At 42.5% G+C, this 15,922-nt stretch overlaps 1 protein-coding gene across 1 annotated transcript in view; it reads left to right on the top strand.

The window, feature by feature from the left end:
- Cfap61 (cilia and flagella associated protein 61) overlaps positions 1-15,922 on the top strand; it is a 250,959-nt gene that overhangs the window by 187,225 nt on the left and 47,812 nt on the right. The window contains exons 21-24 of the mRNA XM_057780855.1: positions 1,395-1,687; positions 5,950-6,277; positions 9,529-9,620; positions 14,558-14,763. Of these exons, the coding sequence (XP_057636838.1) occupies positions 1,395-1,687; positions 5,950-6,277; positions 9,529-9,620; positions 14,558-14,763 (919 nt within the window). The remainder of the gene's footprint in view (positions 1-1,394; positions 1,688-5,949; positions 6,278-9,528; positions 9,621-14,557; positions 14,764-15,922) is intronic.

Here is a 15,922-nt window from a genome sequence, read left to right as displayed (position 1 = left end):
CATCAATGGATTGATGGATTAAGAAAATGTGGTACATTTGCACAATGGAATATTATTCAGTCATTTAAAGAATGAAATTCTGAAATACACAGGTAAATGAATGGGACCAGAAAAAAATCATCCTGAATGAGGTAGCCCAGACCCAGAAAAACAAATATGACATGTATTTGCTTATGTTTTTTCTGTGCTATTTTGATTTGTTTGTTTTTGTGTTATTACTTTATTATTATTCTTTAGATGCCTAGTTGTTGTCTAATGAGAGACAGAAAGGTTGTGGATTTGGATGGAAGGAAAGGTAAGGGGGAGTTTGGAGGAGTTGAAGAGATGAGAAACCATAATCAAAATATATTGTATGAAAAAAAATTTCAATAAAGGAAAGAAAAAAAACAAGTTTTGCATAATTTATTCAACTAAACTGAATAAATACACATGTTTAGTTTGCCTTATGAAATTTCTTTTCATAGCGTTGTGTGAACCAGAAGAAGAAAACAGAGACTCAATGAGTGTAGACACCAAGGTAAAATTGTTACAGCGTATCTCAGAAAAATGAGTCAACTGGCACTTGTTTCTTCTTTGGAAAAAAAGGTTAAAAAAGAAAAAAATAACAATTCAATGTCATAAACAGTAGAAGCTGCACTCAGTTTAGAGTGCCGCTGATCTTAAAACCGGTAAAATAATAACATTTGTAATTATTTCTGTAGCGTTTTTGAAATATGTAAATAAGTGGGATTGACTGCTCCTCTTAGAATGCTCTCTTATACAGGGAATTTTTTCCAGCTTATCTTATGATTTTATATTTACTGAGCAAAATAATACCCTTCCATCCCTCTAGCTAGGTCTCGACACGTTCAATTCTAAAACCAGCAATTTGAATCTTTATAAAATTACACATCGAAAGCAGACTGTTGCAACTCTTAGTTCTCAGAAACAAGGGAGCTACCTTGAAACAACCCAGGTCAGCATTTCCGTATTAAAACTCTGTGTCACACCCATAGGTGGACGTGTTTTTGCTGGTGTCCTTTCCTGGCTCACGAGAAGTTGTGTGCATGGTAAACTTCAGCAATTTTGTTTCCTTAATAAGTGTAGCAAATAGGGAACAAAAGCAAGATAAAAGGTTTTATTCTAGACCATTTCCTTCAGCATAATTTCAACTTTCAAATTATAGGAACATAAATGAATGTCCTACTTCTGCGTTAGAAGTACTTGACTACTTTGTGGGATGTTTTGTGCCAATTCTTTACTAAATTATCTTGGTCGCCGTTGCTAGGTAACACCACTGGCTTCCTGCAGCTGAGAAATGAAAGGGTTAGAGGGAGCAATTCGGCATTATTAGCATTTGACTAATAAGTTTTTTTTTTTTAATTGTGTGTCTTAGCATGTCCCTCTCTTTCTAGGGAAGGTCATTGTGTATGGGAATACAATTGACGCTTACACAACAGTGGAGACACTCTTGCACATTGGCATGAAGGGGGTGTGCATCTACTTCGTACATCCCCCAGCCGATTCCAACATAACCTGCTTCAACAACTATGTGATAGAGAGTGCCTTGCAAGATGCACTCAGTGCCGCTGGGGTGACTGTCTATAAGGACTCGCTGTTGGCTCAGTGGAACGACGGCCAGGACCCAGATCCCATCCACAGCGCCAGCTTCACCACTTCCACCAAGCCTTTCCGACTGGAGTGCTCAGTAAGTCCATCCCTGTGAACCATCTCCCAGGGGCTAGGGATTCTGGAAGATTGCAGCAGAGAATTTACGGCTGCAGGGTTTGGGGTATGTTTTAAACTGTCCGGGCTATCCTTGCCCAAGAAGCAAGAAGCTTCTACCAATGTGGTGACATAAGACAATTTATTACCATTATTTATTGATCTTGTTTGGGGGTTTGCTTGGCCCAAATAGGCAGCTATCACAGGAGATTTCTTGTGTAGCTGAGTTAAGACAGTAGAGAGCTGGAATCACCTAGAAGGCACATTGACTTTTCTGACTATTGATGCTGGATCAACTTCAGCTGAGATTTTAGCCCTTTCTTGAGCCTGTGCTTTGTCAAAACACAGTGATAGTTCTAAAAGCAAGTTGAATGGGAGCTGGGGTGTCTGCCCCTTAGACCAGGCCTCAGTAGCCAGTCAGTAGCTCTACTACCACAATTTTCCTACAGGCAAGTCATTCTGCCCACTGCACATTAAAAGGGAGAGAATCTCACCAAGTGAGGGACACCCCAAGGGGTGCTGGAGAGGGATTGTCCTATTCTGCTTCCTTATAACACACCCCAGCAAGAATGCAGTGGTAACCCAGGCCCCTGGGCAACCCCAGACTTAAAATTACAGCAGCCCTGTTCGTGGGTCTGCAGGTTCGAGAAGCTCCTGAAAATGGCCTGACATGGAGATTCTGCTGATCAGGCAGCTGCCGGAACTTATTTATTAACCAATGGTAATAAAACATATTCATAGCATAAGAGGGGAAATCCCACATCACTTCCCAGTCTGAAAAGAGCCTCCTGCCATCTACCTCCTGCCTTCATGGTCAGCATCCATTCAGCTGTCTCTCTGGGCTTTCCCTCACCCAGTGACTGTGGCAGCAAAATTGAGCTTCCCTGTTGTACAATTGTCCTCTGATAAGACCCCTGGGTAGCTCAGTGTTTAACAATAATTTATCTTTCGAGATAGCATCCACCACACCTCGAGTCACACGGTGCTATAAAGTGGGATTTATTCCTACTCACTGGTGCACGTACCAGAGAAATCATTGTCTTTCCAAAACCAGGGACTGGGTTTGAGGCAGTGGTGGCTGTGGGCCTTTCCTGAGACCAGGACTGTGCATCTTCCTTCTCTCCACAGCAGGGAACTGTGGGCCAAGGCTCCGTTATGGTTACTCCTCTGTATCTCATTTTCTTATCGCTGTTGATGATTTTCTGCCTTTTCCAAGTACAGTTTCACTTCTTTTGTGGATTTCCAAGGCTCACCCTTGGTTCCTCTCTTCACAATAGAGACTTTTTCTGCTGTGTAGAACTCCATTGTGTAAATGTACCACATTTTCCTTATCCATTCTTCGGTTGAAGGGCATTTAGGTTGTTTCCAGGTTCTAGCTATGACAAAGAATGCTGCTATAAATATAGTTAAACACATTTCCTTGTGGTACGATTGAGCTTCCTTTGGGTATATACCTAAAAAAAAAAAAAGTGGTATTGCTGGTTCTTGAGGAAAGTTGTTCCCTAATTTTCTGAGAAATTGCCATACTGATATTCAAAGGAGCTGTACCAGCTTACACTCCCACCAGCAATGCAGGAGTGTTCCCTTTTCCCCACAACCCCTCCAGCATAAGTTGTCATCAGTGTTTTTGATCTTGGCCATTCTTACAGGTGTAAGATGGAATCTCAGAGTTGTTTTGATTTGAATTTCTTTGATGTTGAACATTTGTCTTTCAATCATTTTAGATTCCTCTGTTGAGAGTTTTCTGTTTAGGTTTATGCCCCATTTTTTATTGGATTATTTGTTCTTTTGATGACCAATTTCTTGAGTTCTTTGTATATTTTGGAGATCATCCCTTTGTCTGATGTGGGGTTGTTGTAGATCTTTTTCCACTCTGTAGACTGCTGTTTTGTCTTGTTGATCATGTCCTTTGCTTTACAGAAGCTTCTCAGTCAGAAGGTGCCATTTATTAATTGTTTCTCTTGGTGTCTGTGCTACTGGCATTATATTTAGGAAGTGATTTCCTGTGCCAATGTGTTCAAGTGTACTTTCCACTTTCTCTTCTAAAAGGTTAAGACTGGTTGGTTTTATGTTGAGGTCTTTGATCCATTTGGACTTGAGTTTTGTGCATGACTATATATATATATATAATTTCCATTTTTCTACATGTTGCTATCCAGTTATACCAGCACCATTTGTTGAATATGCTTTCTTTTCTTTCATTTTATATTTTTTGCTTCTTTGTCAAAAATCAGGTGTTTGTAGGTGTGTGGCTTGATATCTGGGTCTTTGATTCGGTTCCATTGGTCCTCCTGTGTAACATGCAGGCCTGCTTGTTGGGGTTTCTGTCCTGCCCTGTTCCCACAGCCGGCAAGTCCCAAAGAAAATCACACAGAGGTTCTATATTAATGAAAAACTGATTGACCCATTAGCTCAGACTTTGTATTAGCTCTTATAACTTATATTAACCCATTATTCTTATCTATGTTAGCCACATGGCTCAGTACCTTTAGTCAGTGGGGCAGATCACATCCTGCTTCTTCCATGATCTGGACAGGACTGGGACGAATGGGCTTCTTCCTTCCTAGAATTCTCCTGTTTTCATCATTCCACCTCTACTTCCTGTCTGGCTGACCCGCCTATACTTCTTGTCTGACCAATCAGTTTATCATTATTATAGACTCTCTGTGTGAATTTCTTTGGGGTTTACAGGTGTGGGAACTGGGCAGGACAGAAACCCCAACAAGCAGGCCCTAATGTTTTTATGTCATACCAGACTGTTCTCAGTACTGTAGCTCTGTATTAGAGTTTGAAGTCAGGGATTGCAATGCCTCCAGAAGTTTCTTTATTGTACAGGACTATTTTGGCTGTCCTGGATTTTCTTCTCCTCCATTTATTTGACAGAATTTTTTATTTCCTCTTTAAGGGCCTCAAACATTCTCTTAAAGTTATTTTTTAGGTCATTTTCTTCTTCATCATCTATATTTGAGTGTTCAAGTCTTGTTCTTGTAGGGCCACTTGTTTTCATTTGTGTCATGTTGCTTTTTGTGGTCTTGAGTGTGTTCTTACCTTGTCTATCCGTCTTCCTCTGATTGGTATAGTTGGAGCTGTGTCTCTGGTGAGCAATCTTCCCTGTGCCAGTGAATCCAAGGCTCAGATGTTTGCTCCTTGTGATGCGATCAGGGCTACAGTTCCAGTCACCCCAGAGGTCACCCACTTTTAGAGTACAGAAAATGTCTATGGACCTACATTTGATTCTCAGAACTCACATTATGGGTGCACAAACTGACTCCCACAAGCTGTCCTCCGGCTTCCACATCCAAGACATAGAATACACAAACTCAAGTATACCTATGTATACAATAAATAAATAAGGTGTAACTGAATTTTTTAAGATTGCTGGATTTTAAAACTCATGAGTGAAACACTCTGAAGATTCAAGAGAAGATGAAGTAACTCCAAAAAGAAAGCTTGAGAGATCTGAGTCAGACATAAGAAAAGGAGGTGGAAAAGGGGCTGCAGTGGAGACTTCAAGTGTTGGAAAACAGGGGAAACATGACCTCCAACTCACAGGGAAAAAATGCTCATTCCTGTGCTAGGGCTTCCCTTACTTGATATCTTTCTTCCTATCATATTTATAAATTGAATGATAAAGAGTGATGTAAGGTGATCTTAATATGTTCTTCATGCAAAATGTCCGTAATGTCCTCTGTCCCCCATCCCCTTCCATCCCCCCTCTTCATCACATAGAGTGATGATAAACTTCCATAGACATTTTCTGTACTCTAAAGACTATCCACACTCTGGGGCAGGTGAAACTAAGAGCAATAACTGGGAGATCGCTTGCCCAGCTTTGTGATCCCCAACAAGGAACACAGAAAGGAATAATAGATTGTCTTAGTTACCTTTCTATTACTGTGAAGAGACACCATGACCAAAGCAACTTATAGAAGGAAACATTTAATTGAGGCTTGTTTACAGTTTCAGAGTGTAAGAGTCCATAGTGGTAGGCAGACAGGCAGGCAGGCATAACACTGGAAGAGTAGGTGAGAGTTTACATCTGATCTACAAGCAGGAAGCAAGAGAGAAAGAGAATTAAGACTATTGTGGACTTTTCAAATCCCACCCCCAGTGACAAACCTCCTCCAACAAGGCCATACTTCCTAATCCTTCCCAAAGAGTTCCATCAAACATATGAACCTGTGGGGCTGTTCTAGTTCAAACCACCACACACATTAATGATGTGGTTTTTTTTTCACTTTGTAGGTATTCTTCAGCTTCTATAAGAAGAATGTGGATTATGAAACATTTAAAGCCTTTAATGACGCATGCCTCGTCTATGATGGCCGACTTGTGATTGACACCACCTTCCACACCAATGACATAGCCATCAGAGCTGCTGGCTCCCTTACTAAATTCTCGAACCGATATTACTCAAACGAGTGGACCCACAGCAACTTCAGTTCCAAAGAAATCGGCTTCCAGCTGGCAGCAGCTATGCTCAGTCTCTTTGACCCAACCCTTGAGCCTATGACTGAACCACCAGCTGACCTTGACCGCCTCATCCCCATGTACAAGGGAGCCAAGATCCAAGGTATGTGGAAGGCCCCTTTTCTCTCATTTGCTGAGAACAGTGTTCAGAGCAGCCACGTGTTATCTTTTAAACATAGATTCTTGGTCTTTAGTGGACTGCCCTAGAGTAGGAAAAACTATCTTTTTTTGGCATTCATTGTGAACTGGCAATATCATTACTGTGGACCTTTGTATACCGAGCATTTATTATGAGCTCCCCTCGTAACAACAGTCCCAAATTTATAGACTGGAAAACCATCAGTAATTTCTCTAGATATCTCAGGGCTAGTAAGCACTGGTTTGCCCTGACATCTTCCCCCTAAATTCCCATCCTCACCATAAGTTCATTGTTGAAGAGACCCTTCTAGGCAGCCCATTCCTTAGCCCCTCTTTTTAAACATTTATCTATTTTTAAAATCTTCTGTATATTGTTGTGCTACCTGCATGTATGCCTGGGCCCCACATGTGCATAGTGCCTGTGGAGGCCCAAAGAGGGCATGGGATACCATAGAACTGGAGTTACAGGCATGTGGGTGCTGGAAGCCAAACCCCAGTCCTCTGCAAAGGTAGCAAGTGCCATTTACCATGCGTCATCTCTCCAGCCTCTAGAGCCTGCCCTCTTCATAGATAGGCTCAGGCATTCACAGCTGTGAAACGGTCCATTTTCACTCCCTAAGCCTTGTTGTCCCCTAAAACAATGATTTCATATAAAGCATTTTTTTGTATTTATTTTATGCTTAATTTATTCCTGTACCTTAAGCTTCTGTTTTTCCATTTTCTCCTGGAATATCTTTTTCTTCTGCACAACCCTCTCTTCCTGCCTAGAAACAATTTGTTCCTTTTCAGTGGTGATCATCTCCATGTGGCAGGGGGAGCGCATGTGTAGGTTAATGCATCTGTAAGCTCTACAAGTTCAAAGGCATGTCTTAGGTTGGGTATGTTCTTGTTGACTTGAATATGACCAATGACTAGAGAATCTACATCCAACCTTTTAAGTTCAGCATTGCTCTCTGAACCCTTAAGCATGTAAAGCAGGAATTCATCGCTCTTTTGGGGCCATCAACCCTATGTCCAACCCTACTATTTACTTTGGGCACATGTAGTTGGTTTTTATTAATTTGGCTCTTTTGTGGGGCCACAACCAAGCTCCCAAATAAACCACATGGAGTCCTATTCTTTCTTATGAATGCCCATCCTTAGTTTGGTTTGTTTCTTGCCAGATTTTCTGTTTTTCTTTTTGGTTTTTTGAGATAGGATTTCTCTGTGTAACATCCCTGGCTGTCCTGGAACTAGCTCTGTAGACAAGACTGTCCTCGAACTCACAGAGATCTGCCTGTTTCTGCTTCCCCGGTGCTGGAATTAAAGGCATGTATCACCGCTTAAATTATCCCATCTGCGTTTTGCCTCTGGGCTTTTATCTTTCTCTATTTCTGTATATCTTTTCTTTCTTTCTTATTCCATGTCTGGCTGAGTGACTAGTCCCTTCTTTTCTCTCTCCTTGATCATCTTCTCCAATATTTCTCCTCCTATTTATCCTCTCTCCTCCCAGCCCCGCCTATCCTTTCTGCTGCCTTGCTATTGGCTGTTCAGCTCTTTATTAAGCCAATCAGATGGTTTTTCTTTCTTTTTTTAAGGTTTAAACAGTTTTAATTGTTTTTATTGAACAATACTTTTTCTCTACTCCCCTCCCTTCCTCCTCTCTCCCCTTCTGCCCTCTCCCATGACCTTCATGCTCCAAATTTACTCAGGAGAACTTATCTTTTTCTTCTTCCTATGTAAATCCATGTATATCTCTCTTAGGTTCCTCTTTGCTGTCTAGTTTCTCTGGAGACTGGTTTTTCTTTGTTTTATATCTAAAAGTCACTTATGAGTGAATACATATTATTTTTGTCTTTCTGGGTCTGAGTTACCTCACTCAATATGTTTTTATCTAGATCTATCCATTTGCCTGCAAATTTCAAGATATCATTATTTTTACCACTGTGTAGTACTCCATTGTGTAAATGTACATTTTTTTTTATCCATTCTTCAGTTGAGGGGCATTTAAGTTGTTTCCAGGTTCTGGCTATTACAAATAATGCTGCTATGCACATAGTTGAGCACATGTCCTTGTGGTATGCCAATCAGATGTTTTAGACAGGCAAGTAACACAGCTTTGTGGAGTTTAACAAATGCAATATAAGAAATGTAATATGTCTTTGCATCATTAAACAAATATTTCACAGCATAAACACATATTAAAGTAATATTCTACAACAGGCATATTTACTGACTCTACCATTATATTGCCGGATTGAAGCACATTGCTTCTTCAATGGCATCCTTCAGATACTTAGTGACTTTTAGGATTTACATACCTTTGGTGACTTGCGTAGTTTCATGGGTATTCCAAAGTGAATGTGAGAATAAGAACTTCTTGAGCTGCCTGATTTTATAATATTTTCTGAGTCAAGAGAAGAGTGAGCCATTTCACAGGTCACATCAGGCTGCCTATGGAAGAGGAAGACAGGTTGTTGGGTTTTTTTTTTATGTTGTGATAAAAAGACAGAGAAGAGACATTTTAAAGCCATGTTTTAAAACATTTATAGACCTTCCCACCATGAGAAACATACATATTTACAGATTTTGATGTTCAGTTCTGGGAGGTCCACAGACTATCTGCAAAGCAAGTGTGTATAGGGCCTGAAGGTATTTATGAAACCTGATCTAGTAGGAAGAGCATGCCACAGAGACCAAAGCCCACATTCCACTACTGCCTTCCTCTCTCTAGAAGATGTCTCAGGGGGGTCCTGCTGCTCTCCTCTGAGGAGGATCTTAGGGAATGACCTCAAGCAGGTAAGAGAATGGAGGGTCCCCAAAGGCTAGAGCTTGGCCAGGTTCAAGATTATCTCCAAAATCTTAAGGACTTATAATAATGATTTTCTAAAGTATTAAACAAGGAACTTTGTTAATTTTCCATGTAAAATACGGTTTTTAATGTTTTGGCTATTTGGAGGAGTATGGAAAATGGGAACGCCATGGCAACATTCTGGAGCTATTGGTCTGGTTAAGTGGCAGTGAGTTAGGCATAGGGAGGTGTTATATATCAATGGGATGCATCTTTGCATATCTTGCACAGGTGGCTATATTATAAAGTATTCTAGTTCCATTGTACTGATTTGATTAAATAACACCCAGGGCCTTCCTTCCTAACCAGCCATACTTTAGCTGGAGTTTCATGAGCATCTCTGTTTGTCCTTTGATGAAATATAAACCAACAGTCCATTTCTCTAGGTGGCATTCTTCCTGGGTCTTATCATTATCTGCATATTGCCAAACCTACCATACCAAGTCCCTTGGATGTTCAAAGATCACAGCCTGATTTCGTAAGTATTGACCTTGGGTTTTACATCTAGTCATAATAACTAGTTTTATGGAGAGGTAAAATTTTTGTCTCAGTCATTGGTTCACACATCATACTCTCGCTGTACATGTCAACATTTAAAATGGCCACCAAGGAGTCTTTGTTCTTTACTCCATTATGTGGTCCACTCCCAAAGGGAGCAGAGCTGACTGGTGTAGCCTGCAGGACATTGTGGGTATGGAAAGTGTGTGGTTTCCAAAGCTGTATCAGCATCATGAAGATACTATAGCTTCCACCTTGGCCCTTTGCAGGTAAAGCTGTCATAGAAAGAGATTTCCCAGGTAGTCCTTTGGTGAGGTCTGTATGGTAAAGAACTGAGGATGCCTACATCCGCCATATGAATTACCTGTCTTAGAAATAGATCTTCCTGCCATTCAAGTCTTGAGGTGATCCATAGCTCCAGCCAAAATCTTGACTGAAAGTCTAGTTCCCAACTGAGCCATCCGCCATCTCTAACTCCCAAAGATCATGAGATGATCAAATTTAGTGTTACTTTAATATATCTTTTATTCAATAGACTTTTAAAAAGTAGTTTAAATGTTATAACAAACTCCAGAAAAGTTACACTGATTTCCTGGTTTCCCCTCTCCCTCACTACCTTCCCCAACTCTCCCCATTCTCCCACCAAAGTGATCCAGCCGTCAGAACTGATGGGCCTTCATCAGTGCATTGCTACCAGCCGATCCCAGCTTTCATTAGGATCTGCTCTGGCCATGAACAGTCTCAAGGCTCTTGACAGTGTGACCACCACCACAGTGCCATACAGAATCCTACTAAAACCCCCTCCGTCTTTTCTGTATTGTCTCCAAAGTTGTCATATGTATTAGCTACTCTTGTTATTACTGTGACCAAACACTTAGCAGTACGCGGCTTAAGGAAGGAATGGGTATCTTTGGGCCCACAGTTTGAGGACCTAGTCCTCGGGGCCGGAAAGGCAGGAACTTGAGGCAGTAGTCGTATCACATGCGCAGAGAGAACAGAGGAGAGATGGCCATGCTCAGCTGACTTTCTCCTTTGTGTACAGTACAGGACCCCAGTCCCAGAATGCTGTCACCCATGTTTAGGGAGGGTCTTCTCACCTCAGCTAACCTAATCCTGAAGCTCCCTCACAGAGATGCCCAGAGTTCTGTTTCTGTGCTGATTCCAAATCCCATCAACTCGACAATCAGGGTTAATTGTCCTATCATACAGTTGGAACCTACAGCATGTGGGATTGGCTTATCTTCACTGGCAATGTATATTTAAGTTCCTTCCATGTTTTTTCATGCTGTACAGCCCATTTTTTTAAGGTGCTGAGTGATTTCCCATTGTCTAGGTGTACCACAGTTCATCCATTTACCTACAGAGATCAGTACACCGCGATTGTTAGGTTCTGATATACCACCAGCCTATAGACATCTATCTGCCTTTGTGTCACTGAGGCAGGCAGATTCTTTGGACCAGGAATGACCATCAGGCCCAACTGTTTCCCTCCCATTCATGAATTACGCCTGGGAGAGGTGGGAGCTATTGGTGGGGCTTCCCTTTAGCTGGTCAATTGGAGAGTTCCTCAAGGAAGCTCCTCTGACAGATTGTCCCTGGCTGGGTTCTTATCAAATGGTGACTCCCTTCCTTGCGTGTCACACTTGATCTTCCCTCAATGGGGCAGAGTTTCCTTTCCCATTGTCTTCTGAATATTTTTGAGGGTTAATGACATGGCCAACTGAACATAAAGATATTTCTCAGATTTTCTTGGAGGGATGACTAGCCATGTGGTGGGTTCTGGCCAATCAGGTATACGTAGAATATACCAGAAAAACCCTTCAAAGCTATTAGGAAAGGGGGATTCAAAATGTCTCTAGTCATTGGCCCCTAACCCCTTAATTCAGGAACCTGATCCCAGGTCTTCCATTTGATTCTCACGGGCTTGGAATAAGTCATCCCTCTTGTCTTCGGTCCTGGACTTGTTATTGATCATTTGTACAAAGCAAATTATTCCTGATCACTTACACGGCTTGGAGGACAGCAGGTGGCCTGTGAATGGTGCAAATTCATGTAAACCCTGCTTCCATGTGATAATGAAACCTCCTCCTTCTAGAGGGAAACACAGATATTATATTTTCTTCTTTTTCTTTTAACTTTCTTTGGCCTCACCCACTGGGGGGGGGATGTTTTTTAGACAGCGTCTTTCTATCTAGCAGAAAGGGTGGCCCCAAACTTGCAATCTTCCACCCAGTCTTTTGGGTATGGAGGGTGTGGTCAAGCGCCATCCCACCCAGCTTCCCTGCTCCTTCAGGTGCTTGGTTGTGAAGCACCAGAGTCTCTCTTCTTCTGTCACCAGAGATAACCTCAACCATACAAGAGCAGGAAATGTTGGTCTTGATTTGAGACCACACCAGAGTCTTCCTGCATCGACCTCGGCCTGTGCTCTCTGCATCTAGTCAGAAGAGACAGAAGGGCTTTCAGATAATGAGAATTCTAAAGACAGTGCGACTTAAGCAGATTCTTTGGCTGGTGCTATGACAGTCCTTGAACAGAACTCCTGGCTGTCATTAACTATTTGCCAGGTGGGCTTCCTTCTTAATTAGTGCAGTAGACCTTAGCAGATTTTTTCCATTTTCATTTTCTAAGAAAAAAAATATATATATAGGATGGCTCCATGGCAATCTTTTGGAGCGGGAATTAATTTATGCAAAATTGTTGCCAAAATGGCCAGGCAGTCACCTAAATATAGCCAGCTGACAAAGACTGCAGGCCACCGAACAGTATTTCCCCCTAGGGAAACTGAATCACTGTTCTTACAGTAGGCATGGTCCAGACCAATCTTAGACGTCTCGAGTTCTCAGTGAGTAGAATAGAGAAGTTGGAAGCCACTTCAGTAATCCATGAGCTCTTTCTACGATGACCCAGCAAACAGAAGAGAAGACTGGAGATGCCTCCAGAATGAGCTGATGTACAGATCTGGCCCACATGCTTGGTTGGCTTGTGTGCCACAGAGGAAAGAAATTTGTCACAATAAATTCTGCCTTGGATGCTATTAAATCCTAAATCGTGTGCTTGTCATGGGAGCTGGGGACTCGGTTTCTCAAACACTGAGACTGATTAATCCCACGACTTCTACTTGGTGTGAACTCTGGATCATTTTTCCAAAATGTGTGATCAGGAAAAAAAAATCAGGGCAGCAAGTGTCAGGAGGAATGGGCAGCACTGCCAGGGTAACCTGACTGCAAACCAGGTTGATGAGGGTTTCATCACATCACGGTGATGTGCAATATTTCAGCGCACTCCAAGTTTCCAGACTGTCCCACCCCACACCCCAGCCATGCCAAGACAGTGCCAAAGCTCATTAAAATCGACATGAGTTGCCTTCCACAGCTAAGATCCGTCACCAGCGTGACCTCCTCCCTGTTACGTTCTCTAGGGTGGCTGTTTACTGAATAGCCTGTCACAGCCCTTGTCATTGTGCCTCCCAGGACCCCAGCCCAGGGAGCAGGGCTGCCTACTTTTCGGGTGGGTCTCAGCACCTCATGTGACCCAATCAAGATGATTCCTCCCAGATGCTAACCTAGTATAAGTGATGTCCCACAGGTGTCCGAGGCTTGTCTCCTAGGTGGGTTCAGATCCTGGTGAGTTGACAGGCACACTGACCATCACTCTGTGTGTCCATGTTTAGATGAAGCCCTCGGGTGGACCCAGGACTAAGCAAACGTTTGGGATTAGACAAGTTGAATTTGCCTTAGCTTTATAAACGCCACGTTCAAGTGCAGAGCGAAAGCTTAGCTCTATATGCACTCAGCAGAGTGTTATTGGTATTGTAGGGAACTAAATCCAGAGTCTTGGGGCAAAGTAAAAGTTCAGCCTTTACCAACACAGCCTGTGTTTGTCTACTGAGGCCAACAGGGAGCAGAGCCCCAGTCAGGAGTCGGTAGCTGGTAGGGCTGAAATAGAAAAGGTAATCGTGACATGGGGTTATAAGAGAGCCCTTCCTCATTGTCTGGTTCCTGGGGCAGTTTTAAGGGGTTTCCAAGGGGCAAAATCCACACCTTGAACAACTTACAAACTGAAAGGTCACCCACGGGTGGTATGGGGAGTATGCTGTGGCCTGAGAAAGGTCACCCACAGACTGTCTGGGGTGTGTGCTGTGTCCTGAAAACTGTCACCCACAGACTGTCTGGGGTGTACACTGTGTCCTGAGAAAGGTTACCCACAGACTGTCTGGGGTGTAGGCTGTGGTCCATGACCTGAACTGAATTATCAATGTCCCAGCTGTCATTGTCCACCCTCCTTCCCAAGCCTAACCACCAGGTTTTCACCTTTTATTTGTTTATGTATTCTTTAAAACAACTAGAATTCCTCATGATCCCTTTGACCAAGATCTTGTTTTCAGAATGGTTCTGTGAAATTTGATACTTCATACCCATCATCGAAAAGGGACCCAGTTCCTTTACTGGGTGAGATATTGAGCGATAGAGTTGGTTGTCACCTAGCAACTGATTTAAAAGCGTAGAACAACGTGACGACAATTGAAAGTGTGCCAAGGAACATTTTGGTCATGAAAAATGTCATTTCCGATGCGCCGCTGTCTTCCTTTGTGTCTGGTCAACAGCTGTCGTTTGCAACAAGATAGAACTTGTCTATTAAGCCTGGCGGTGGTGGCGCACGCCTTTAATCCCAGCACTTGGGAGGCAGAGGCAGGCGGATCTCTGTGAGTTCGAGACCAGCCTGGTCTATAAGAGCTAGTTCCAGGACAGGCTCCAAAGCCACAGAGAAACCCTGTCTCGAAAAACCAAAAAAAAAAAAAAAAAAAAAAAGAACTTGTCTATTATACGTGAAACATTAAAACACCACTAAAGTAAAGTTCCCAAAGTCGAGGAATGTTTTGGATACTGTTTTCCTGATTCATTTCTCCTTCTCACCCAGGGTTCAGAAATAATTACCGGCAATGCGAAGGATGGGACATATTTCCGACTGTACATGAGCAAGTATAAGTTGGTAGAGGCCATCACGTGCTTTTCAAAGGAGCCTTTCCCAGTCTCCAACTACATCCGCTTGTTTGGTCAGCATGAGCAAGTCCTCAACAACCTGTGCATTCGCTTTGATGATAAGCTGATTCCAGATCTCTACAGGTAAGCTGGACACAGACTTCGACTGTGGGTACATTATGGTTACATAGGATGTTTCGTGCTGGAGGAATGTGTGCCACAAAGCACCTGAGAGAGGACTCGGAATCACTGAGAGAGGCTGGCGTGGCTGAGGGGGCTTTGTCACAGAGTAATGGATGTCAGACCACTGGCACTGGCTGGAGAGCAAAGGTTCACTTGAGGAGGTACGTGAACTCAAATGTGTCCATAACTGGGCCTGGGCTGGAGCTCAGAGGCAACTAGACATGATGCTGATGTCATGAAAGTGGAAAGTGAGGTGATGCTCCAGTCCTTTTCCACCTGGGCCTGCTGAGAGCAGCAGTCCAAACCTAAAAGAAAGGTTGAAGGTCAGGATGTGGAAGAATCTGGTTCCATTAGAAATTCTGTAACTACTAGACAGGCTGCTTACCATCCTATCCCGTTTCCTGCCAACATGTGGGTGACTGTTTATCAAGGATATCAGGAAGAAAATTTCTGTCCTGGCAATGTACACTGTAGTCTTTCTCAGCTCTTTTACAAGGTTACACAGTCACAAGGTCACATAGTTCTTTTACACAGTTACACCAACACCTAAACTACACAAAAACCTAACAAAGAAAGAGAATTGCAGATCAGTATCCCTTATGAACATTATCCGTAAAATACTTACAAACCGAATCTAAGAACACATCAAAAAGATCATCCTCCATGATCAAATAGGCTTTATCTCAGAGATGCAGAGATGGTTCAACATATGTAAATTGATAAATGTAATCCACCATATAATCAGACTGAAAGACAAAAACCACATGATCATCTCATTAGGTGTAGAAAAGGCCTCTGACAAAATCCAACACCTCTTCATGATAAAACTCCTGGAGAGATCAGGGATACGAGGAGCATACTTCAACCACACAGAGGCGATCTACAGCAAGCCCACAGTCAACGTCAACCTAAATGGAGAGAAGCACAAGGCAGTTCCTCTAAAATCAGCAGCAAGGCAGGGATGTTCATTCTCTCCATGCCTATTGCATACAGTACTTGAAATCTGAGATTCAGCAATAAGGCAACTGGAGGATATTAAGGGGATAAAAATACGAAAGGAAGAAGTCAAAGTACCTTTTATTTGCAGATGATACAATTGTATACATAAATGACCTTAAAA

Source organism: Chionomys nivalis, chromosome 9 (genome assembly GCF_950005125.1).
Source record: "Chionomys nivalis chromosome 9, mChiNiv1.1, whole genome shotgun sequence".
Lineage (NCBI taxonomy): Eukaryota > Metazoa > Chordata > Mammalia > Rodentia > Cricetidae > Chionomys > Chionomys nivalis.
The sequence above is the reverse complement of the archived record's forward strand: the minus strand, read 5'-3'. Positions and strand labels throughout refer to the sequence as shown.